The 24,677-nt window shown below is 47.1% G+C and overlaps 1 protein-coding gene across 1 annotated transcript; it reads right to left on the bottom strand.

Annotated features, from left to right (window-relative positions):
• Positions 1-1,202: 1,202 nt before the first annotated feature.
• UBXN7 (UBX domain protein 7) lies at positions 1,203-22,998 on the bottom strand. Its single transcript, XM_064435678.1, has 11 exons — positions 22,849-22,998; positions 18,857-19,004; positions 16,668-16,735; positions 13,847-13,912; positions 11,768-11,880; positions 6,041-6,187; positions 5,556-5,646; positions 4,401-4,528; positions 3,637-4,030; positions 3,116-3,195; positions 1,203-1,572 (listed from the first exon to the last, which is right to left on the bottom strand). The coding sequence occupies exons 1-11, from the start codon at positions 22,973-22,975 to the stop codon at positions 1,411-1,413; spliced, it is 1,524 nt and encodes a 507-aa protein (XP_064291748.1). The 5' UTR covers positions 22,976-22,998; the 3' UTR covers positions 1,203-1,410.
• Between the last annotated feature and the right edge of the window lie 1,679 nt (positions 22,999-24,677).

Here is a 24,677-nt window from a genome sequence, read left to right as displayed (position 1 = left end):
CAGATGCTAGTATGAAATCAAAGGCAAAATATCTTGAAAAACTGGAATATGTAAATTTCTGACTACTAAAGTCTTTAACAGAGACAATCATCTGAGAGAGGCAGAAAAAGTCAGCAGTTATGCCAGGTCCCATATGCCTTCCTCCTCAGTGATTGAAGACCACGTTAAACTGAGTTTTTAGCTGTAAATACACAAATTCACCACACTGTGCTGAGGGCTGTGCCAGTTAACTCCTGTTTCCCTGGAACATCTGCTAAAACACCAACTGGCCAAGAGCTCCATGTCTAGAGAAGACATTGGAGGAAAACCAGGGCACTGACTTGTGCTGAAAGGAAAGCCTGCACCAAGGAGCAGCCTTCCATGCAGCCCTCCAAATTTAGAGGTGACAGTGGATGAACACAGAAATAGAACAAAAACCATCCCAGGGAATTCAAGCCACCAGGCTGGGAAGTGTTTCATGAAGCAGTAATTGATGCTCAATGCTGTCAGTGCTGTAAAACCCCTGTAAAGCCACTCACTCCTAGAAAAAAAGAAAAAAGCCAACTGACTGTCAGGTCTCTGTGGCAGGTATGTTCAGAGAATCCAAAACCTTTACAGTACCCTTGTTATTTGCAAAATCCTGAGAGCAAGTAAGGAGACACTTTGAGGATGCTGGGAAGAGAAGATGGATAACCCAGCCACCCCCTCCAAGGAGCTGGCTCTGCTCCAGCCCTGGACTCACAGCTCTCCCTCTGGGCCAAGCAGTCAGTCCCATATGGAGCACAGCTGGATTTCTGGGGGTTAGCTGGTTTTTTTACTATGGGCACTGGCGATTTAAAGCAGGAGGAAAACGTGGAGGCAATCTAGAAGCCTTTGAATTAGGTGGAGCAGAGCATTTTAGCATGGCTCAACCCAACTCCTTTCCAAAACCAGAGTGTTGGATAAGAGAAGGCTGGAAGGTTAATGGAGACCTTTTGTGTAGGGAATCCAAAGAAAGGAAAGACTGTCCTGAAGGTTATGCCCTCTCCTTACAGAGAGATGCCTCCATGCCTCACCACACACTCTTCTCAAAAATAAATTAAACAAAACAGATTTAAGAATAGCAGCGAGAAGGGTTTTGTGTATTATGGCCACTCCAAGCTCCAGCATGCTGGATACACAGATCACTGTTTTACTTTATTCCAGGAAAGCAGAGGAAAGATGTTCTTCCCAATGCTCTCTGCAGCTGAGGAAGAAAATAAAACTCTGAGCACTCTCATTTGGTCACTAGAGAGGGAGAAGGGAGGGAGAGAGAGGAGGAGGGAGAAGGAAGGGCCAGCCAGCTGCCTGGTTCCAGCACTGCAATCCCACGACCCTTAACTGCATATTGAACGACTCCTGTCCCAGGCAAAGAGGAGAGGGAGGAAGGCTGGGAGAACTCAGGCCACAGTGCTAATTCCTTTCCTGCACAAAGACAGTCTCTTGAGGACACAGGCCTGCCTCCTGTAACGTGATCTCATAGTCCAGGTGGGAGAGTTTCCTGCGAGGGAAGTTGGTGAGCAGTTCGAAGCGCTCGTTGGGGTATCCTTTGGACTGCACGTGCTTCACAAGGGCCTGGGGAGAAAGGAAGGCAAGCCAGTGTCACAGAGGTCACAATGGCAACAAAATTTCCTTTAAAAAGTATTGCCTTTTTTTTTTTTTTAATTTTCTAGAGTGGAAGAAAGGGCATCATGGTAATATTGGAAGCATAAGCACCTCCTTGAAACAACGTGTGTAAGAAAGCCACTGCTTCATCAATAACAACACAATGATTAAAAATAAAACATTTTTAAAACCAGTGTTGGAGAGTGTCATCAGTTAAAACTCCTGAAGTACAACTGTCTCCTTAAGCAATTTCTTTTTGCTGGTTCTGGTCAGCTTTAAAATGGAAGCAACTAAAGGCTGAAAAAAATCAGTATGGAAATGATGCTCACAAAGAAACACCTGAGACTCAACCTGGATCTGACTGAAAGGCTCCAGAAGATCACATGGATGAGCACAAATGCTGCCTGCTCAGCTCTGCAACCAGAAGATGTCTTTACCCACAAACCTTGACTCAGCTAAATTTCTCTGCTGACTGTAGAGCAGAAGGGAAATCATATGCTGAGATAAATTTCCTTTGACTTCCACAGTCAATCAAAGGAGCCAAACCAAAACTCAGGATTTATTTCAATATTCCACTTTTGTACTGCCTAAATGAATTGCTTAAGTATTCAAAAGTGTTATATGTCTAATAATATATGCAAATTTACTTAACAAGCTGCATTCAAAAGGCAGTCAAGCTTTTTTTTCCTTTTATTTTCAAGCAGAAGAGTCAAGGATGAGAACATGGGCTGAGGATACTGTACATTCCTAGAGCTGCTAGCTAGGCAATAGCCCCATTTTCTGTAAGGGACAGACACTTTTCTCCCAAACCTACACAAAATCCTTCTGATGAGGTGTGCTTTTGCCTTCCCTATGACTCCAGCTGTTAAACTGACTACATTTAATGAGCTTAACTGGCCACTGTCTCCTGAAAACTCATGGCAAGCAGGAGCACAGGAACACACACTCTTTACACGCTGCTCCCAGGTAAGCACCTGGAGAATTTTGATGGAAATGCCATTCACATGGACTTCTCCAAGGTAAGGAGCCTAAAGCACAGCTGAGACACACCTGAGGCACAGTATTTGACCAAAATTCTACCTGCCATGCAAAACCACCACATTCTGTAATGCATTTGTTTTGGGAGAACTTCCTCCAAAGTCTGCTCCAACAAGGGAGAGTGGAAGTATGATGGGAGAGATGGAGAATGAGGAGTTTTGCCTTTGATTTTACCATGGGAACCAACAAAGAAACAAAGCCCCAGAAATGAGAAAGCTGACAGCATTTAATGGTAATTAACAATAATGCAAAAGCCATTTAGAGTCATTTTATAAGGGAAATGAGCAGTGTGGGGATTGAGGAAGACACTGGAGTGTACACAAAGCCCAAGCTGCAGTGGAGACACACAGAGCCAGCAGTCACCAGAGAGGAGTGACATGGAACACAGTGCAAGCACTCCCTGGATACCCCTCTCCCACTAGATCTGAAATTCTCCAGTTTCATCCTTCCAAGGATTCCCATCAAGTCCACTCACCAGAAGTTTAGCTTGTTCAGGCAGTGAAACTTGTTCCCTCTTTCCATCTGGATACCTCAGCATCAGCTGTGCCTTTGGTCCTACAGAAATGAATTTATCACAAGTTAACACCAGGGCAGCTGAGCTGAGCTCCTGGGTAGATTTTAGGTGGGACAGCACAGCAGGGTGAGGGACTGGAGACAAACACAAGGCTCCAGCCTGTGGAGATAAATTTCTACCACAATGCTCAAGATAAACACACCAGGCTCTTCCAAAGCAGCAGTGACTGACCCCAGCAGAGTGCCCAGAGCACCTGAGTTACACCTGAGTGGATTTTACTCCTGGGCAGGACACGAGTCAGGGAACCCAGAGGGCTCTGCAGGCTGAGGCATTGCTGCTCTTGAATCACTCACATGTCTGCTGGCAAGGAGGCAGGAAATCAGAGGGGAGTTTTAAAGGAAGGGATGAAAGCAGGCTTGGCAGCCTATGAACAGTTTCAGGCAAAAAAGCCACAAGAAAAGCAATAAAAAAGGGGCACTTACCATTCACATCCAGGCCCCGGAAGGTACTTTCAGGCTTGTCAGGTGACTCCTCCAGTGCCCCTGCATCGATGCAGGGCAGCACTCTGTGGTTTGATGCTGTCCCAGGCTCAGTCCTTGCAGAGGGCTCAGGCTGAGGCCTCCGGCTCTCCTCTTTTTTATGCCCCAAGTCCTTGTGTGGAGACTTCCTCAGCTTGGCTGGAATCTCTGTCTCCTCCTCCTCCTCAGATCCACAAACAGAAATGAACTCCTCGCTTCCAGAAAACAGCTCTGACTCCGACTCCTCATCTGACCTGCTCTCCTGCTTGGCCTGGGAGGAATCAAAGTGGGTCTCCTGCAGCGAGGCTCTGATGGCAGCTTCCAGCTGGCTGTCCTCACTGGCATCGATGAGGCTCTCCTGTGGGATGCAGACAACACACACATCACAACTGCCTGCAGAGATTACTGAAAACCAAAAGAAGACTGATATCTTCCAGAAGGGAAGCCACTCAGCCTGTCAGGAATGCACAGCAGGGAAAGCCAGGCATGCTGTAATTAATGGTTTCTCCTTGGAGCTCTGCATGGAGTAATCAATATTCCTTTCACACTCTGACTGCTAAATCCAAACCAAGTGCCAAAAGCACAAACAGTGACCCTGGGAGAAGGCATTCCCTGGCATGCTGCGTTTCTACATGCCTCTGCACAACTCCTTGAGTCTGTCTGGGACACCAGGAGAGCTGGAGCAGCCCAGGCCAGCGTTCCTGCAGGCTGAGGAGCCCCACACTTACTGAGCGGGAGCACTTCTGGGGAGGGCTGCTGGAGTGGCCGTCCAGCTGGCCGTGCTCGCTCAGGAACCCGGTCACTTGGTCCAGGAAGGAAGTCACATCTAACTGGTGCCACTCCACGAGCTTCTGGCCTAGGGAACAAAAGGTGGCATCAAACAAAATTTCAGCAAAACGCTGCAGTTTAGTGGTCAAACCAGCTCACTGCTGCAAGAGTCCCTGTTTGAGGAACTGCAGCTTCCCACAGGCTACCACCTGATAATTATGGAGCTTCCTCCTTCCACTGCCCTGAAAAGGGACAGACATGGATACAGACACAGTTTATTTCCATTCTGTTCTTTTAACCTATGGGAACGTGAGCACAGAATGGTGAATTTGACCTCAAACCACAACCACTGAGTTTATGAAGAAGCATTTCTCCATTCTTGTGAAAATGATTCTAACCCTTGGCAAACAGCATTTGTTCCCAGAAGGAAAGTGCAAGAGGAGTATTCTAACTTCAGTTGCAGTATTAAAATTTGTATGTGTTTTGGGTGGTTTAAGACAACTACACAGAGGTCTCATCTCTATCACTTCAGTCCTTAGAAACAGGAGACCAGACCAACATTTCATAACCAGGCAGCTGCATTATATGATGATAAAAGAAGCTGCTGGATTCAAAAGAAAAAGCAACAACTTTGAGAGAGCTGGAGGAAGAGGGAGAGGTTTGATTGTTCAGGTAAAAAAACAAACAAAACAAAACAAAAACTCAAAGCTAAAACAGTATTTCAAAATTAAGAAGCAATTTAAAGTCATTGCTGAGCCTCACAAAGCTCTGTGGGAGGAGCAGAAAGCAGATTCATGTAGCAATTACAAATATTGTAGTTACTCATCACATGATTTCAAGAAGCTTTTGAAAGACTTCAAAAAAAGAATTCAGAGTTTTTCCACCAGATGGAACTATTTTCACTTTCTAAGCAAAATACTCGCCAAGCTTCAAATACACAAAATTTCTGCAAGTTTTGGGTGTTTAATTCCCTTAGTTCCTCTGGGAATATGCTGAGTCAGTCCTGAAGAGATTCTTCAGCCAAGTGTAACACAATCTGAAGTGGAATTCCAGCCTACAACTGTCAGTGCTTCCCATGGGATAACTCCAGGCAAAGCAGCTGCCACTTGTCTTACCTGTCCTGGGATCCAGGATGGAGACATAAGGGAAGTCTGCTAATTTATAAAACTGTATGTACCGCTGGCCTTCCTCACTGTCATGGTACACCTACAAAATTGGGCAAAATTAGTGGCTGCAGAGGGAACACAAACAAACTGTACCTTGAAAATGCACAGTTTTTCTCTCTTCTACAGTAGAAACTGCAAATGGTACACACAGCTGTCAGTAACTCTGACAAGCTGGAATTAAGCCTCTAGCTCTCCATGTATTAGAAACTACATGGTAACACCTTGATTGCACGAGTGAAAGGCAGTTTATGCCTTCAAATGCATAACCATGAATTCCATCTCCATCCATAAACTACATACACTCCACAAAACACACCTTTTCTGCAGGGTCACCTGGAGAATTCCATCTTTTCCAAATAAATCCATTTTTTCCCACTGTCCCATCTATCAAGGAACCATGTTACCCACACATCCATCCCCAGGCACTTTCTGACCTGCCAAAAAATGAAGTGGTCCCTGATGATGTTCTTCACAGCCTCGTTGCTCCACACGTCACGGTTGAGGCACTGGCAGGCAAAATCTTGCACATTCTGAATGTTTATCATGAGCCACTTGTTCTGCATCTGACCACACTCCTTGGCCTGGAAGCAGAAGGAAAAGCTTGGTTAGACCAGGCTGAAGGGCCAGACAGCACCGATGCCAGCAATGATCAGAGATGGCTTCTACCACTGGCAGACCTTCCACCAAACCCCTTCACAGTGAGGAGGATGGACAGAGCTAGTGAAAAGGCACCCACAAAACAGAAGGCAGGGCTGGAGGATCTGCTTTAAATGAGCCTGGTTGGATTACAGAATCACATCGATGAACAGAGCTGCTGGATTTCAACAAGCCAAGCACAGGGTGGGAAAAGCAACTCAGAGGGGGGACACACACAGTGATGCTGAATAAAGTATTTATTCAGGGAGAAGTGTAGTCAGTCCCACTGATCTGACAACAAAGACCTGCTCAGTCTGAAGATAAACCCGTGGACCATCTAGTTAGGTAGGCTGCATAATTGACAGAGGACTTGCATTGATTCAACAGGACCCCTTCTCTGCGTGTTTTCTTTTTCTCTCCAAGTTTTGAGTTACTCTGTGACTGTCCAACTGCCCAATTAGGCATCCTTTTGTGATGCTGCTTATCCAGACTGCAAGTGGGGAGGGAGACAGGAAGGCGCAGGAAGAAATCTTACTGGTTTGAGTCACAAAGCTGGCACTGTCTGATTGCTTGGTTGCAAGTTAATGGTAGGAGTTTGATCAAGAATGTAATTCTGATCGCTGAACTGTCATACCTGTTGAAAAAAAGAGGGCTAGATCAACAGCAGGAATGCTCTTACCACCTGGAAAGACTGGAACTGGCATAGGAACTCTCTTTGCTTTACAAAAAAAAAATTACTTTAAAAGTTATGCTCACCATCCTGCTGGTAATCAAAGGAATTCAAAGGTATTTATTTTTAATTAAAAAAAAAATAGGGGAATCAGGATGTTATGCAAGATTTTGCTGTTTGGGCATTACTTTGTTCCCCAAACCAAAGTTTTTACTTTTGAAATGAATTTTAGCCAGCGCAGTTTGGAACAGTCTGCCTGTCCACTGGGTGACAGACAGACACGTGAACCCCACACACTCAGCTTCACCAAGGCAAGATTCTCAGCCTACAAAGTCACTCTGTGTGGCCAAGTGCCCTGCAGAGGCAGCTTTTGTATTACTTAAAGGAAAAAAAAAAAAAGAAGGTAGAGGCATGGAATAGTCTATTCCCACAAGGGGCCTCACACTAACTACTTACCACTAAATTTACACTGCCAGCATCCAGGTCACCAGGTGAGAAAAGAGGGGAAGGTGACACCTAAGTAACTGGCAAGGGTCTTAAATATAATTGTCATGCTTTTATTTAAAGGACTTGTTTTGAGCTAACTGCATCTTAAGAATTAGTTCTAAGAAACCAGTATGAGGTGAGGCCTAGAGGCACTGCCCAAGTTGAAAGGGAACAAAAGTCCTTGTTATTTAAGTCAATTGGAATCCCTTAGTCCTGTGTTCTCAGGTAGTCTGTTAAAAGAACACTCCCAAAAATACATAATTACAAAGCAGGAAAGTGCATCTCATTCTTCTACCCTGTATCTTTTAATATTAATGAAAACCTCTGGCTCTACCTCTGCTCTGTCCAGCTGAGGACCTTGGAAGGATGCAAGCAGGAAATTCCACAAAGAAAATCTGCAAAACTGAGTTTCCACCTGCAGAACAGGCAGAGCTTTTGAAACTACTTTTAACTTCTTTCTAAAAGCAAGCTTTGGACTTAAATTTTAAAAGGACACAGTTAAACTGCTGCTCTCTCACACACACAGCTCAAGGGCTTCTTCTGAGGGGGTGGAAGGACAACAGAGTGAGGAGAACAAACACTCTGGATTTGGAGATTATATTACATTAGGGTCATTTTGGTAAGTGACAAGGCAACAAGGGAAGGCTCAAGAGCTGGCCTGTGTATCCCAAAAGCTGGGATCTGATGGATTTAGATCCTCTGTTTCCAACACCAATTCCCCGCCTCCTCTGAGGTATAAAGGCCAGTGCAGGCACTCACAGAGCCCACAGACAGGGCAGTACAGGACAGCCACTCTTTGAGAGTGGAGCCAGATGCAAAAACCAACCCAAACCAATCCAATCTCTCTTAAGTGTGCCTTTACCCTTTCTGCCCAACATACTTCACCATTACAACTTAGGGCAGCAAACCAGCAACCTGGGGAGACAATCTGTGAGAACTGGTTTATGCTCAGTGCTGGATCTCCCTGTGTAACTCTGGCTCCTGCACTACTAAAAATAAGTTTTCCTCTCATTTGACTTCTCTGAACATGTATGGTTTAGAAATGTTGGGGTGGTTCCTGCTGGCTCAGTTTTGTTGAAATGCAATCCTTTCAAGGCAGCAGAGAGAAGAAGGAAGTGGAGCCAGCACCTTGTGATTCTCTGGACATTTGTGTGACTCAGTGGGGAAGATAACAGCTGACAGAGAGTCAGAGCAGGACATTATCAAACAAGAAATCTCCTCTTTGGGCCATACTTCTCCTTCCTACCTGGGGCAGGGCACAGATCCTTTCAGCACCCAGCCACTGCTGAGCTGTACCTGCAGCTGTGCTGACCAAACCAGGCCAGGAGCACCTTATGCACAGGTATTGCTCTATTTGAATACAGTGACCAGGCCAGCTTCCACAGGACTGCTGCTTTTCAAGCAGAAACAAAAAACCCCTCAGTCTCAGCTGTAAAGCAGGGAGCAGCTAAAAAAGGTTATTGTTAAATGGGAAAAGGAAATCATATAGACAGACTTGAAAGTCTGCAATGTGACATTCAGTCACCTCACTGAAACCCTGCTGAGTGTTAAGCACAGAACTGCACACACCAGAACCATCCTTGCCCACAAGAAGTGCATGCTAAGTCAATTTGGTGTGTCCCCCTCAAATTCAGTCATCCCTCACATCACAGGCATACAGAGAGAACACCTGCAATTCTTGAAAGCAGCCTGAGATGAGAACAAAACCACACTCCTCTCTAACAGACATGTTTGATGTGCAATTTATTTATTTCACTAACAGAGTCCACATTAATGGGAGAACTCTAGTTTAATCAGTCATACACTGAACTTTACAAGTACAGTGATCATAAGCTGTTCTGCATGTGGAGCACAATGCTTTTTCATATATAGCAGGTAAAAAAAACCCCAAACAATGTCATTCAACACTCAAAAATTTTCTGCCATGGACTTAACCTCACTTATTCCTAAAGGTAGTATTACTAAGTTTAAATGAAACAGCAACTTTTGGGGCCTTACTGGTAACAAAGCCCCCTTGTAACTCAAGAAAAGAGAGGTTTCTTGGGGAAAACTAAAGATAATTACATGTACTTACTATCAAAAAACCAACCTTAAAGTACCCAAAGAGCAGCAACAGCTGATGAGCAACAAAGATACGCAAGACCAGATGTCACCACTCCTGCCAACAAAGCCCTAAATCCTAAATGGTTCTCTGATAAATGTGCAGGGCTCAACCCCAGCAGTGTTCCTGCACACCCCTCCAGAGGCTGGAACACACCACACACCAACCCTGGAAAGAAAACCCCACTTACATCAAACCTTAACTACAAGAGCATCACAATGGCAGGATTTAGTCTTTGATACTCTGGAATGTGATGAGCATCTCTGCTTTATCATATGGTTTATATCAATTTATCTCAGCATACAAAGAAGGGAGAAGCCAACAGCAGCTTGCTAGAGATGAATTTTGGGAGACTGTGGTCACTGAGGCCTTACACCATCCCAGGCTGAAGCAGGAGAGCAGTTTGCAGTCAGAAAAGGTAAAATGCAAAGGGAAATGGTCAACACAGTGTGAAGGTGTGAAGAGTTATATTGCAATGAAGTTGAGGAGCATCAGTGTGAAATGAAGGGTATCCCACAGCACAAGAACTGTACAAGAACACAGCAAGGTGAGTGCCAACACCAGGAAGTGTGCAGGTCTTTAGAGGGCAGGTACTGCACAGAACAGGGCAATGTGAGCATACACAAACCCCTTCCCCAACCCCAGCCCTCCCACTTTTTTTAATTACCTTTCAGGACTGAGTAAGAATGCAGAAACTTTAGGACAAACAAATCCATCAATCAGTTATTTCACTCTCTGACACTACTTCTGACTGTGACAGATGCCACAATCAACACTGCTGAACTCTTCATATGTTTCCAGCAAGACCCAAGGTGAGACAAGCACCCATCTCAAACCCCAGCAGAGCTCAGAGGGCACTTGCTGACTGCTCCTGCAGCAGCACTGGCTGCTGCCATGTGAATTCCCCTTACTGGTGCCTTTAATCACATATTTGGTGGTTTCACAACAGCTCTGGACCCCAGGCTCAGCAAGCACCATCAGCTGCAAGACCTGAAACACATCTTTTAAAGTAAACCCTGCTTCAGACTGCTCCCCTGCTCCCACTGCACCAAATTCCTTCCCAAGGTGGACACTGCTGCTCTCTGCCAGCATCCTCTCACAGCTGGAATTCTGTTAGGGAGATTGGGGAGGGCACCCTCAGGACACAGGAATTAGTGACAAGGCAACTGCTGCCTGGTGATTTGGGAAGCATAAAAAGAGAGATGAGGGTAATGGGATGAGAGCTGGAGACTCCATAAAGGCACACAGTGTTTCACCAAAAGCTCTCTAGCAGTGCTCTAGCACTTGTGCACAGCAGTCAAGGCACATGTGAAAACAAGGTAAAGAACATTTTTGTTCAGTCAGTCACTTGTGCAGACTTGTGCAGTTGGTTCTCCAACTGTAGTGCGCCATTTAATCATTACTTTGCATTCTCATGCAATAAAAATAATAATTTCCATCATCAATCTCATCTATTCAGAAGTGACCAGGAGAAAGTCTAGCAGTAACTGGAATTTCTGAAAAATATCTGGAAATTATGGACTCAAAAATTAAAAATATATACCAATCTGCATGTTCTCTAATCATTACTTAAGTCATGGATCCACATCATAACAAGTTAGGGATAGATCCACACATGCCTACATAGTCAGGGAAAGTGACACCTGAGATTGTTTAAAGCTGACAGCTTCCTGTATCTCTGGGACAGTTTCCCTAGAGCCACCAGAAGTAAACGACAACCACTGTGATTTTATAGAACATCTCCACTGAGGATGAAGCTGTGGCTTGATGGCAAAGACACATTCAAATACTTCTACTCACTCAGGTATCAGAAGCCACTCAGCCATGTTAACTCCACCTGAGCTTCTCAGCAGGGCTGTGCTGCAAACCACACTGTCCCTTGCAAGGTCCTCCCTCACCTATCTATCCAAAACAATCTTACTCCAGCTTTTTCTGTATCCTCTGTGGAGACAGCTCAAGGGATGCAATTTTCCCATTGTGACCAGCCTCCCTTGCTCACTGAAATCTTCCACCACATGTGATTTGCCACACTGATACTGAAACACAAAACAAGGGGGTCTGCATGGTCAGGACTTGGACATGATGATCCTTACGGGTCCATTCCAGGTGACACCACCATCAGCAAAGTCCTTCAACACATCCTTCAATACATTCCCATACGCAATCCATCAAATATTTATCACTGCCCAGCCTTTTGCAACCTCCTGACTGTCCAGCCATGGATCCACGCTGCCACCCTCCCCTGTGCTCCCAGAGGTGAGCTCTCACCGTTTCAAAGCTGCCTTTGTGCATCAGGTCAATGGGAGGTCTGAAGAGATCTGCCAGCGTCGTCAGCTTCTTGTCCACGGCCCCTCCGTTGCGGAGCTCCTGCTCCTGCCGGACTGCACAGCCCCAGGAGGAGAGGGACAGAGTTACACTACACACACTCACAAGGGCCACCCATCACTGGCCAAGTGCTCAAACACAGAGCTGCTGGGGTGAAATTCCCTCCAGCTCCTAGGAGGTTTGGGGAGAACAGGGCTAGGGTAGCTAGTGAGCGCAAATCCTGGGATATCTCCTACAGAGTCCCAGGGTTAGACCCCGCTGAACAAGATCAGCTGGTGTGTACAGGCTGAACCTCTCTGCCTCAGCTTTCTTATGTGCTTTCACTTTTAAACAACATCTTAATACATCTGAGGGGTCACACACCAATATTTGACTTGTCCCCAGGGATGCTTTTAAATGGGAAACTGAGCTGGATTATAGCAATATAACTTTTAAAAGGAATATTTCTATTGGATTGTTTCCATTAGTTGGCTGTAAGACAATCCCATAGAAAAGAAACAAACAGATTTAGTCTGCGTGGAGAAATCTCTTTGGATGTTTCTTTTAAAGAGTATCGATTCCATCTGAAATAATACAGAACACATTTCCCACTCAGACAGGACCATGGACAACAAAGGTGAATCACAGCAGATACATGATGTATTTGATGGAACCAGGTCAGCTGAAATGGGCAATAACCATGCCATGGCCAAAAATTTTCCACTGTGGAAGGGCCAAAGCATAAAAACCATGCTTGAGCAGACACACAGGGAATAAAGCATCCCTGTGGAGCAGCCCTAGGAGCCAGGAGATAACCTGGAATTTCACAGCCAGGGCTGCTGTTCCAGAGACAGCCAGACAGTGATGTCCACCTGTCAAGTTCTGCCAAAAAGCATGATAAAGTTTCACCATAAACCCTCACAGTGTATCTCTCACATGCTGGGCATCTCTAAATGTCTTAGGAGTGGAATCACAGGGTGGTTTGGTTTGGAAGAGACCCTAAAGATCAGCCAGTTGCACCCCCTCCTGCTATAGGCTGGAACACTCTCTGCTAGTCCAGGCTGCAAGATGGTGAGAAAAAATTTAAGGGTATTGATTAAGGGTATGGTACATTTTCACTGACAAAGCTGCCAGTGATCTCAATACTTGTTGTGCTCATCATTACTGGAAAAGGGGAGAGAAAGTAACTATCAACACCTGTTTTCAGTTTGGCAGCCAGCCCATGACTGTGTGGAACATGGTCCATGGACCACAGTAACCAGTGACAGGATGAGGAAACAGCTTCAGGTTGCGCCAGGGGAGGCTGAGATTGGATGTTAGTGACAATTTCTTCATGGAAAGGGTTGTCCAGCCCTGGCAGGGATTTAACAGACATGTGGATGTGGCACCTGGGGACATGGGGCAGTGGTGGCCTTGGCAGTGCTGGGAAAACAGTGGACTCAGTCTGAGAAGACTTTCCCAACTTTCCCGATTCTGTGGTTACACCTCAGGAATGCTCCAGCAACATCAGCACGACAGCCATAACCCAGATGTGAAACACCTGGTGCTGTGCTGTCACAGAATCACATTCTGTGACACTTCCTGGGTGAAATAACAGCCAGTGCTTTGGCAGCTGGAGATTCTGGGCATGAACTGGCAAGGGCAAACAGCAATTAAAGCCACAAGAACCTCGTGCTCAAGGAGGAAGCCTCAGGGCTACTCCAACGTAATTCAAGTGCCAGAATGTCCACTGCCTAGCCAAGAAATATCCAGTGGATTAATTTAATTTCCACTTGGCTGTTAGGATTCTTCCCCCTTTTCAGTTCCCTCTAGAAGAAAAAGGGATTTTGAGAATTAGCAACACCAAAGCAGACAGAATACACTGTGCTAATCATAATGATGATTCTATACTTCTAATAATGTATCCTGGTACACAATTGGCAATTTAAAAATGCTTCAACAACTGAAAGCTGTCCTAGCCTACAACAGGAATTATTTCTCCATCTTATTTGCATTAAAAGTAATAAAATAAAATATCAGGCTTACTGATCTGTAGACACTTACTGGTTTCTGTCTGAAAATCCCGAAAGCCATCGAATATTGAGCGAGCAGGTCTGCGTCTTTTAGGAGCTTTAAAAAAATTAAACAATTATTTGAAAAGTATATTATCAAAATAATGCATATTAGATCTTTCCATCACATGTGTAGGAAAACAGAATAGGAATCCCAAGCAGGGACTGTGTGGGAGTAGAGGTCATTGGGAAGGGCTGGAGATGGATGGAAATAGGCAGAAGTTAATTTGTAAATTCCATTTCCTAACACATCTTTCCTCCAGCAAACCTTTATCCAGAAATAAAACATGTATCAACAATACAGAGAGGCTTAAAGCCCCTTCTGATGGGCTTGCCAAGACCCTTCAGCATGGAATGGCAGTGCTGTCACAGCATCACCTTGTCACAATTCCAGTCAAGATTTTACCCAAGGCCTTCAAGGGAATGAAAAACTTCAAAAGGCTAAATTCCATTATATATATATATATTTTTTTTTTTAATTAAGAAGCACATTTGTTTTTTCTAAACTCTTGTCCTGATCCTGTCCCAACTTCTTGGCTGGACTGAACAGCCACACTCTTCCAGTAGACCCAGCATTGCTGTTTGCAAGGAAACCATGAGAAATTATTATCTGCAGCTGCACAGAGAGCCCAGAAAGGTATCAGAAACAGCACCCTCAAGTTCCACTGAAGTCCTAAGGTACAGCACAAGCACTGCACTTGGAAGGAAAACACAACTGCCTGCCAAGATTATTCCAGCTACTTATCTCCTTTTCCATCAACTGAAAGACAGAACTTTCAAAGCCCAATTGCTACAAGACATAATAAATGACAAACAAATTAAAGTAAGATAAATACAACCTATATCCAATGGAAATGTGATGATACAGCCAATCATGGAAAAAGAAACAAATCTGAACAAGGGATGTGCAGGGGAATAACACCTCTCAACTCCAGGGAGTAAGGTCTCCTTCACCCTGAGTGCTTAGGCACAAGCCAACCTGAGAACAGCTTAAACTCAGCTGGAAGAGCAACTGAAGGACCACTTTAGCAAAAGCAGCATGTCCCTGCCAGGCAGCACAGGTGAAGAGGCTCTCAGCAATGCAGGAGGATCCTCTGTACTGCATGATGGGATCCACGTATCCAGCAGGGCACAAATACACAGGGTCACCTCTTCAGCTGGAAAAAACCTGAGCTTACAAACAGAAACTGCCACCTCCCCTGCTGTAAGCCTAGAGCTGAGACTAATTATCTCCTCAGGTTCAGCTACTCTGTCAGGCTGCTCTGTGCCAGAAACACAAGTGGTACTGCTGGATCAGAGAGTGCCAGGAGGGAATCACTGACCCAGGTCAGCGCACAGGCAGTGGCAGTGTGACTGAGATCAGTGTGGAACAGGTAGGTGTAAGAACATCAAGTGTTAGGATCAGCACATCTGAATCCTAATAACCCACAGGAGTGAACAGATCTTTGTCAAAAACGCTGTTGGGCCCTAGGAAAAAAGTGCAGGGAGCTCCTCTGTCTTCAGAGAGGCATCAGCAAGGCATCTTCCTCTGGATGCACACTTCCTGCTGCAGAACTGCCCTCCTCTGCTACTAAACTCCCCTCTTCCAAAATCCAGGTAGGATGGGAAGTGCAAGGATTAGATAAACACAACGTGTCCTTGTTTTCATGTCACTGCATCTCATGGCTGAGACCTTCAAGGCCCAGTTTCACTGCTGCTGACAACGTGGCCTTTCAGCAGCAAGGGGAATGTCATGAATATATCAATAAAGCTCACAGAAGTGCAAAACACTTCAATGAAAGCAGATACTTTGTATGTCATTCTCTTTTTGCCCAAATGCAAATTAAGTGTGTATTTCAAACTGCTGGCACTTTATGCATCTCACATTGGTATGTAGAAGCTAAGTTAGTCCATTTCAGTGATTCATAGTCTATCTAAGGAATAAACATTTTCTGATGGGACTGAAGCATATTAAAGGAGTCAAAATTTTCCAGCTCCCAAAACAGACAGGAAAAAAACTGCTAAAAAGCACTAAAACTAGAAAAGCTAATATTGCTATCAGTGCAAGTCCAGCAAAAAGGGAAGTGGTGTGCACCTGTACTGCCTGGCATTGTGTGCTCCCTCTGAACCACCCTGCTTGTATATCCTGGCTAAACACCTCTCTGATATTGAAAAACAGACCCAAGAAAAAATCAGTTCCAGGGTACACCTGAAGCTTGGCCTCCTTCTCCTTTCTAACACAGGAGCTAAATGACAGGAAAGAGCATTTCCCATGGTGTGGGACCACTGCAGTGACAAGCACTTGCACAGCCTTCCTTGGTGAAAAGGGCAAAGCTCTCAATCCATCTGACATGGCAAAGGCCAGCAAGAAATGACCTGGCCCACGTGAGAAGGACAGGGACAAGAAAAGTAGCTGCACAGCACAGCTTAAAGAGCAAATTAAATTCCTGCATGAGAAATGGAGAAGGGTATGAGCAATCCCAGAGTTCAGCCCTTATTTCTGATCTGTCATCAGGCATTTGTCCTCTTTATTTTCAAGAGGACAAGCCAAGAATCCATCTTCCATCCCAGCACCTCAAACATTTCCACAGCAGTACCCCAGAGTTCTGGGTCCCCAGATGTATACTTAATTAAGTTAATTGGCTGCTACCTCACAATGTCTCATGAAACAAGATTTGGGTAGCAAATTAGCACCCCTGGGAATAAAGCATCCTTTGTGTGTGAGGTTTTCAGTACTAATGGTGTTATTTCTTCATATTCAACACGATTTTCTTTTGTCACTTAGCTCACCTCAAGGTAAAGAAAACAGAAACAAAATAAGAACACAAGCCTACCTCCAAACAAGGGCTCAGGCTCTACTAAGATTTCCTGCTTTTGAGGAATTGGAGCTCGTACTTCATCCCTATCAAAGGAGAAGAAACAGAAAAGAAAAATCAGAGATATAACATTCCAAATATTGTACAAACCACATCTCACTATGCTCCAAGGCTCCTGCAACTTGAACCAGTTAAAGATGCTGCTGTACCACTGCACAGAATAAGGAGTTTTGGGATTAAGTGGGATCTCAAGGGAGTATCTGTTCCCACTCAGGGCACTGCTGCTGGACCTGGTACCCTGTGCACTGAGAGCTGGCATGGATGACCTTTGATAAAACATTATACAAACCCCTGAGTGACTTGATCCCAGGCTCTGTCAATCTATATTTAAACATCTTTTGTTCCTGAATAACTTTGTTAGAACTTGCAAGTTTTTAAAACCTTACCAAAAGATGTTAAATAATCCACTTGCCATTCTACTTTCCTTGCTAGCTACACAGAAAAAAATATCTTCCTGATTATCAGCTTTTGTCTGTCAGAAGACTTTTTGCTTCCACCTGAAAGTCACACTCTCTCTTTTCCAGGAGGAAAACCAGGTGAAGATGGCCATTTTCCCCCATTTCTGAAGCAGTTCTTGGCTTACATAACTGAGCTCCTTCACACATCAACAGCTCAGTCAGTTATACTTGCAGACACTTACAGGTAATCCAAAACTACAATTAGGAGAAGAGAGGAAATCACAAAGAAATCACAAGCATCTCTGTGACAACAATGTGGCCACCTGGCCCATGGATCTTTGTGCAGGATTCATCCATTGCTACATCCTGTCTATGACCTCCCTCTTCTCCCATTCTTCCAAGGTGTGAAGAGTGCACTTTGCAGCTCTTGACCATAAAGGTTTCAAAAGGGAACTCAGGATGTCAGCATTAACCTTGCTCTTACCCTCCACATCTTTGATTGCTCTGTGCAGCTAGTTACTCTCCATTTGCACATTTACTGTTCTCTTGTCCTAGGAGGAACACTGAGCTGATCAGCACCTGGAAGGTGTTGAGTATAAAAAAGAAAGTATTCCAAGAAAAATCTGGAGTCACTGATGTGCCACAAGTTGTCTAGAAATAAGAACACTAACCTATATACCTATTCTAATGGTTCAAGTGGGAAGGCACCTCACATCAGCTATAAAGGTTAGCATTAAAAGGATCATTTAAATTTAAATTTACACATGTGCTTCAGAAATATGAGGGGTGAGGATTTTCCTCCGTAAGTCAGCTGTATTTTTCCTGGAGTGGAAGATTTTCATAAGGACAAAAGCTTGGCTTACATTTAACGTACCATATTTAATGAATGTGATTTATACCACTCAAGATATTCCCTTTATCTCAAGCAGTCACATTAATAGGCAGCACTGAGACTCTCTGCTGTGCTTAAGAGGAAATTCTCTTCCCTTTGCAGGCATCTGATGTGTCAGAGACTGATGAAGGTGCTGAAGTTGCTGATTCCTCTGCACACTGGTGTACAGGCCTGGCCTTTCCAGTGCCAAACTGGTTAAACCACCACTATAAAACCCTCACAAGTCAGACTCTTCTCCCAGGTAAGGAGAAACAGGATGAGATAAAATGGCCTCAAGTTGTGCCAGGGGAGGTCTGTATTAGATATTATGGCAAATTTCTTCACAGAAATGGTTGTAAAGCTCCAGCACAGGCTGCCCAGGGCAGTGGTGGAGTCACAATCCCTGGAGGAGTTCAATAAACATATGGATGTGGCACTTGGGGACATGGGTTAGTGGTGAACGTGGTGTTGGTGCTTGATTGATGGCTGGACTTGGTGATCTTAGAGGTCTTTTCCAACCTTAAATTCTATGAATTTATGAAATGGGAGTAAGGTGGCTTCATTTACAAAAACCAAACCAAGAGAAGTCTCTAACTGCCAAATCAGTATAAAGCAAGATTGCTGAAGCATTTAAAAATAAGACTCTCTTATTACCGGATCCCAACGTTAACAACTTGGGCTTTGTTTGTAAAAAACATCAGGTGAGAGCTCCAGGAAACTTCTCCAGTGCAAGAGACCCACAAACCAGACCACTGGAGCAATCAATTGACAAGACTAAAGCATGGTGAGAAGCGGCAGCTGCCCGGCTTGCTGTGCCTGGCACAGTGCCATCTCAGGGGCAGCAGGGCCAGGCTGGCACAGCCGTGCCCGGTACGTACTCGGGGTGCGGGCGGGCAGCAGACACCGCGGCCGAGCTGGTGCTGGGCTCCTCTGCTATCCCTCCTCCGTCCAGGAACATGGTGACAGCCATCTCCAGGTTGTTGTTGCATGCTTCAAGCATGTGCTTCCCCACGCTTTCGCTGGCACCTGGAATGGCAAAGGGAAATCTCAGCGTTTTGACTGGAAGCGCCCGGAACAGCTTTTTTCTCTCTCAAAGCATTAATAATTAGGAGGAAGAGTTCATCAGCTGCCATTTATCCCTGAAGCACAACTCTGAAAGGAGACAAACGTACACAGCTCAGGGGGAAGGGAATGCTTGCAGTCAGGACTGCCAGGCTTCTTCCTGTCAGCAACTGAAAACCCAGAGGAAGCCATCTGAGGGGTTTCAGCATGATCTGGATTTCCTTCCAGAGGTCAGACATTTTCCTGGTACATGGACCTGTTGGAATGAGCCCAGAGGAGACCACCAAGGTGCTGTGAGGGCTGGAGCCAGGCTGGGAGAGTTGGGGGTGTTCACCTGGAGAAGAGAAGGCTCCAGGGAGACTTTAGAGCCTCTTCCAAGTGTCCAAAGGGGTTCCAGGAGAGCTGGGGAGGGATGTGGGACAAGGGATGGAGGGACAGGCAAGGGGGAATGGTGCACATGGATAGAGGGCAGGGTTAGATGGGAAACTGGGAGAAATCCTTCCCTGTGAGGGTGGGCAGGCCCTGGCACAGGCTGCCCAGAGAAGCTGTGGCTGCCCCATCCCTGGAAGTGTCCAGGGACAGACTTGGAGCACCCTGGGACATTGGAAGGTGTCCCTGACCATCACAGCAGGTAGAACAAGACAAGTTTTAAAGTCCCTTCCAAGCCAAACCATTCCACAATTCTATGGATTTTCCAACACAAGCAGGCATACACAAAGAAAAATGAAAACCTGACTTAACATTTTAACAGGAAGAATATTAAATCAGCTGCTAAAATTTTTTATCCACTTGTAACAGACATTTAGAAAGGAAAGAAAAGACACTCTGATTTACTGATTCTGCTGAAAGGCAAAATCAAACCAGCAGAAGCTCAGTTTATGTAAGAAGGGGAAAAAAAAGCAGCCAAGAGGGAGAAAGTGATACTTTTCTACAGAGTTCTTTGTATAATGACTAACATTTATTCAAATCACAGAATCATGGAACAGTTTGGGTTGGAAGGGAGCTTAAAGCCCATCCAGTTCTACACCCTGCCATGGGCAGGGACACCTTCCACAACCTCAGGATGCTTCAGGCCCTGTCCAGACTGCCTTTGAACATCTAAAGTGCAACTAATCCCAGTTTTGATGCTGCTGCTCAAGATGAAGCAACAGTTCCTAACATCACCTGTATGTCTTTCCTCAGAGGATCAGCCTCTATGTCCCAACCTCTCCTCAAAAACCATCCCATCAGCAGAAGCTCCCTCAGGAGAAGAAACTCTCCTGCAAACCAACTCTTTACAGCACCTTCTCCATAGATGGTGGACTGCCAAAGAGCTGATTTTCCTTTAGAAAGGCTGGTAGAGAGGAAGAGTGGTAAAATGCAGCTGAACCAGTCTGGGAGCAGCTTTGGGATCTGTAGGAATTCTTCACAGCAAGTCACCAAAATGACAACAACACTCTGCCCAAAACCAGGCTCACAGACAACATCAGTCTGGGCAAAACATATTCAGATATTTCTCAGGTTTTCTGGGAAAGACTCAAGAAGCTCAGCTTTGAGCACAGAATACACTTTGAAACTGTGGAGGTCCATCAGTTCTAAACAACCTGCACATCAAACCACGGGGAAAGCCAAACTGACTGAGGGAACTGGTTTCCCAAAACACCCAACCTGCCACAACAAGCACGCTGGGATGACAGGCAGCTGTATTTTTAACACCTTAACTGAGCTGAAGAAAGTGCAAAATAAAAACTAGAGACATCCCAAAACACCAACGAGAAGTTCAGGTTCTTCACTCAAACTATTTTTTGGGCATTTTCAGCACTTTTCAATGTTAACTGTAGCAATGAAACCACACCTGTGAGCCTGGAACACAAACACATCACTGTACACCTCCCTGCAGAGTCATGCAAAGCCATTCATTTGCAAGAACTGGAAGAAAAATGATAATTCAACCCTCTGCTAGTATTTAAAGAGACACTGATACAGCAAATGCCTTCACTGATTCCTCATCATTCCTGAGGGAAGGCCAGCTTATCAAAGCTTTCAGTCCTCGTGCTGCAAAACAGAAAATTCTAAAGATTTGTCAAGTTTCAAAGCAAGTTTCACAGCTATCCCATCATTTCCTTGGGGAAGACTGATGCCTAGAGAAGCTACCTAGAACAGAGGCTAGACAGAGTTAAAAAAATAAAGCAGGGATTTATTAAAAGGCCTTTAAAGGACACACCTTGGGCAGTGCAAGAGCCTGGCTGTGGCTACACCCAAGATGGATGAAGGCCACGAGTTTTCACTTGTTTTTAAGATTTGGTCCATTTCCATATTGGGGTTAATTGTCCAATTCCAGCTCCAGGTTATGCAGTCCCACCCTCTCAGTCTGCTCTCCTCAATTCCCTGCTGTTTATACATTTTGGGCTTGAAGCTGCAATGGTGACCTTGGTTCTGGGGCTGGAAAAGGATTGTTTTGTCTGACTAAACTGTGAGGAGAACTTGCTAACACTTTACGTGAAATTCACACTAATGCAGAACAGAAGCTGGAAAACACGAAAACTGAAACTTAAGGCAGCAAGACACACAGGAGTTACATTCTCTCAGCAGTACTTTCCTGAATGAGAGCACCAAAGAAACACAACTCTGCCACCAGGATCAAAGAAAAGTGTCAGTGACTATTTCTCCTCATCCCTGATGCTGCAGAGCATTCCCTCAGCCTTTTCCCCACAGACAGAGTGACTGCATACAACTCTGAGCTGAAAAAGCTGCTAACACAAAGCACTGAGGTGTGAGCACCTGTCACACCACAGCAGCATCAGCCAGACAAGCTCCACACACTCCTAGACGGAACCTTAAATTCTGTTAAAGGTAAAAACAAAACTTCAAAACTCCATTTAACAGTGGATGGCTGAAGCACAGCAGGCTATTTTTTTTTCGTTTTTGAAAGCATAGAGGGGTTCTCTTGTGTTGAGCATAAAAGGTGTCAGGAGGAGGAAACCAGCACAGCTCTGCCTGTTCTGGGTCGGGTTTTAGCAAATATCTCCCACACAGGCACATACTACTGGAAATATAATTGCTGTAGGTTCTTTTTGTTCAAAAGGTTTATTCGATAAAGATTTTTTAAGAATATCTGAGCGATCAATAATTTCCCTGTTGAGGATTTGAGTGTGTCCAAGCACAGGGACACAACCTGAAACGGAGCTGCTCCGGACAACCGAACGAGAGCAGTTTCACTTCCCTTCGGCTCTTTAGTTGACACATCGTATTACCCACTCCTGCAGCACCTGACAAGCAAAGCCCTCAGCCGGGGTAACCACGGCGAAGCAGATTAAACACAAAGTGGGTCAAGAGCTCCACGCACACAACCTGAAGCGGGAGCTGTCACCTGACGCGAACTTCCACGGAAAAGCGGCCAGCTCTCCCGGTGTGCCAGCTTCAGCCGCCCGCGCTGTGGGTATTTCAGCTCCCGGTCCCTCCCGGCGCTCGGAGCCGCCGGCGGGAGCGGGGAGCGGGGAGCGGCGGCCGGGGCGGAGCGCGGGCGGGAGGGAGCAGGACCCGCACCCGCGCCGCCGGGACAGGCGAGCGGAGCCGCCGCTCACGGGGAGGCGAGCTCTGCGCCGCGCAGGGAGCGGGCCGGCCCGGGCAGCCCCGGGGCGCGCCCGCGGACGGGCCCCGGCACCGCGGGCGCCCCGCGGGAGGCGCTCCGGGGGCAGCGGCAGCGCGCCCGGAACCGCTCCGCCTCGGCCCGCGCCTCCCGCCCCCGGCCCGCCGGCGGTGCGGGCCGGGCGAGGAGCCCTCCCGCGCAAGCCCCGCGGCCCCGGCGCGCCCCGCGGCCCGCACGCACCGGTGATGGCGGTGAACTGCTGGACCAGCGCCCTCAGCGCCGCGGCGCCCGCCGAGCCCCCGGGCGCCGCCATCTTGCCGCCGCCGCACCACAACACACGCGCCGCCGGCCGGCGCGCGCTGCGCATGCGCGGGGCCCGCCCGCGCGCGCGCCCCTTCCCCCGCCCGCCGCCGAGAGGGGCGGGGGGGCTCGGTTGCCGCGGTAACAAGCCCCGCCCCCTCCGGCCGCGCGGGAGGCGGGAGTTGCCGTGGCAACGCCCTCCTTAACACACACACACACACACCCCCCCCCCCCCCCCCCCGCCTCGGCGGCTTTCTGGGAATGCCCCGGAATTCCCGACCCGCCGCTTCCAAGGGGGCATACGGGCCTCAGAGGCGGACCGGCACTCTCAGGACGCGCACGCGGGGTTCCCACGCGGGTTTACCCCATCGCAGAGGCCCGCGGCGCGGCGAGGGGCTGGGCAGGCCGCGGGCCGGGCGCAGATCCAGGCGCTGTGAGCAGGAATAGCCCGGATCACCCACAGGCCGGGGGGACCTGCGGGAGAGCAGCGCTGCGGTGAAGAGTGGGGGTTCTGATAAACAAGCAGCTGTCCCCGAGCCGGCAGTGTCCTGGGGACACTGGGAAGAGCACTGCCAGCCTGTCAGAGACTGATCCTGTCCCTCTGTCCAGCCCTGGGATGCTGTGTCCAGCTCTGGGCTCCTCAGAGAGGAGCACATGGAGCTGCTGGAGCAGGTCTGGGGGAAGCTGTGGAGATGCTGAAGGGCCTGGAGCCTCTGGGTGCCCAGGAAAGGCTGAGGGAGCTGGGGCTGCTCCGCCTGGAGAGGAGCCCCAGCTGACAGGGACCCTCAGCCCTGGCTGGCCCTGGCTGCAGGAGGGGCAGAGCAGGGCCCAGGCTCTGCTCCAGGCTCAGCAATGGCTCCAGAGCCACGGGCAGGGCCTGAGCCCAGCAGTTCCACCTGGACACGAGGAAGAACTTTCCTGGGCAGTGACGGAGCCCTGCACAGATCCCAGAGAGGGTGTGGATCTCCTCACTGGGGATATCCCAGAGCTGGCTGGACACAGCCTGTGCCCTGGGCTCTGGGATGGCCCTGCTGGAGCACATGGACCCACTGTGGTCCCTCCCAGCCTGGCCCATTCTGGAATTCTGTGGGGCAGGCCTGAGGTGGTCAGGGACAGCTCATCTGCACCAGTCCAGGGAGCCCTGACAGGGCACCCCTCCATCACTGCCACAAAGCCAGAACAGGACACCCTGGGATTTGTCCCCACTTACCATACCAGGTGTTTCTGACCCCCAGGCCACCTGAAGGAATGTCAGGAAAGGAATGTTTTACTCCTTTCCAGTTTCCCCACACAGCAGGAATGTGGCTGCCTTGCTGCTGAACACCTTGCCAGTAACATGTCAACTCTGAGCACCACAGAAAGTCGACATTTCCCTAGAATTCTAATAATTTATTACCTCAGTGCCATGGAAACAGGTCCATCTGTTCCCTCTCTTATTGCCTCCTATCCCCACAGCAGCTCTGGTGCTCAGAGAAGCAACCAAGCCTGTGAAGTATTTGGGGTTTTGGCACTTGTTTTGTTTTTCCTGGCATTTGGATGAGCTGAACTTGTTCACAAACAAGACAAATTAATCACCAGTGAGCTGCTACACCAGCCCAGACATCTCAAACACAAACTCCTGCTTCACCAACACCGGGAAAACAAAGATGATTTCACCTCCTTCAAAGGAGCCACAGGGTCAGAAACAAGCTGTTGGTACAACCAAAATCCACTCAGCAGTGGCCAAATCCCACCCTCTAACAATGAAGATCTAAAAGAATAAGCCAATA

Source organism: Passer domesticus, chromosome 11 (assembly GCF_036417665.1).
Source record: "Passer domesticus isolate bPasDom1 chromosome 11, bPasDom1.hap1, whole genome shotgun sequence".
Taxonomy (NCBI): domain Eukaryota; kingdom Metazoa; phylum Chordata; class Aves; order Passeriformes; family Passeridae; genus Passer; species Passer domesticus.
This window is presented reverse-complemented; position numbering and strand designations above follow the sequence as displayed.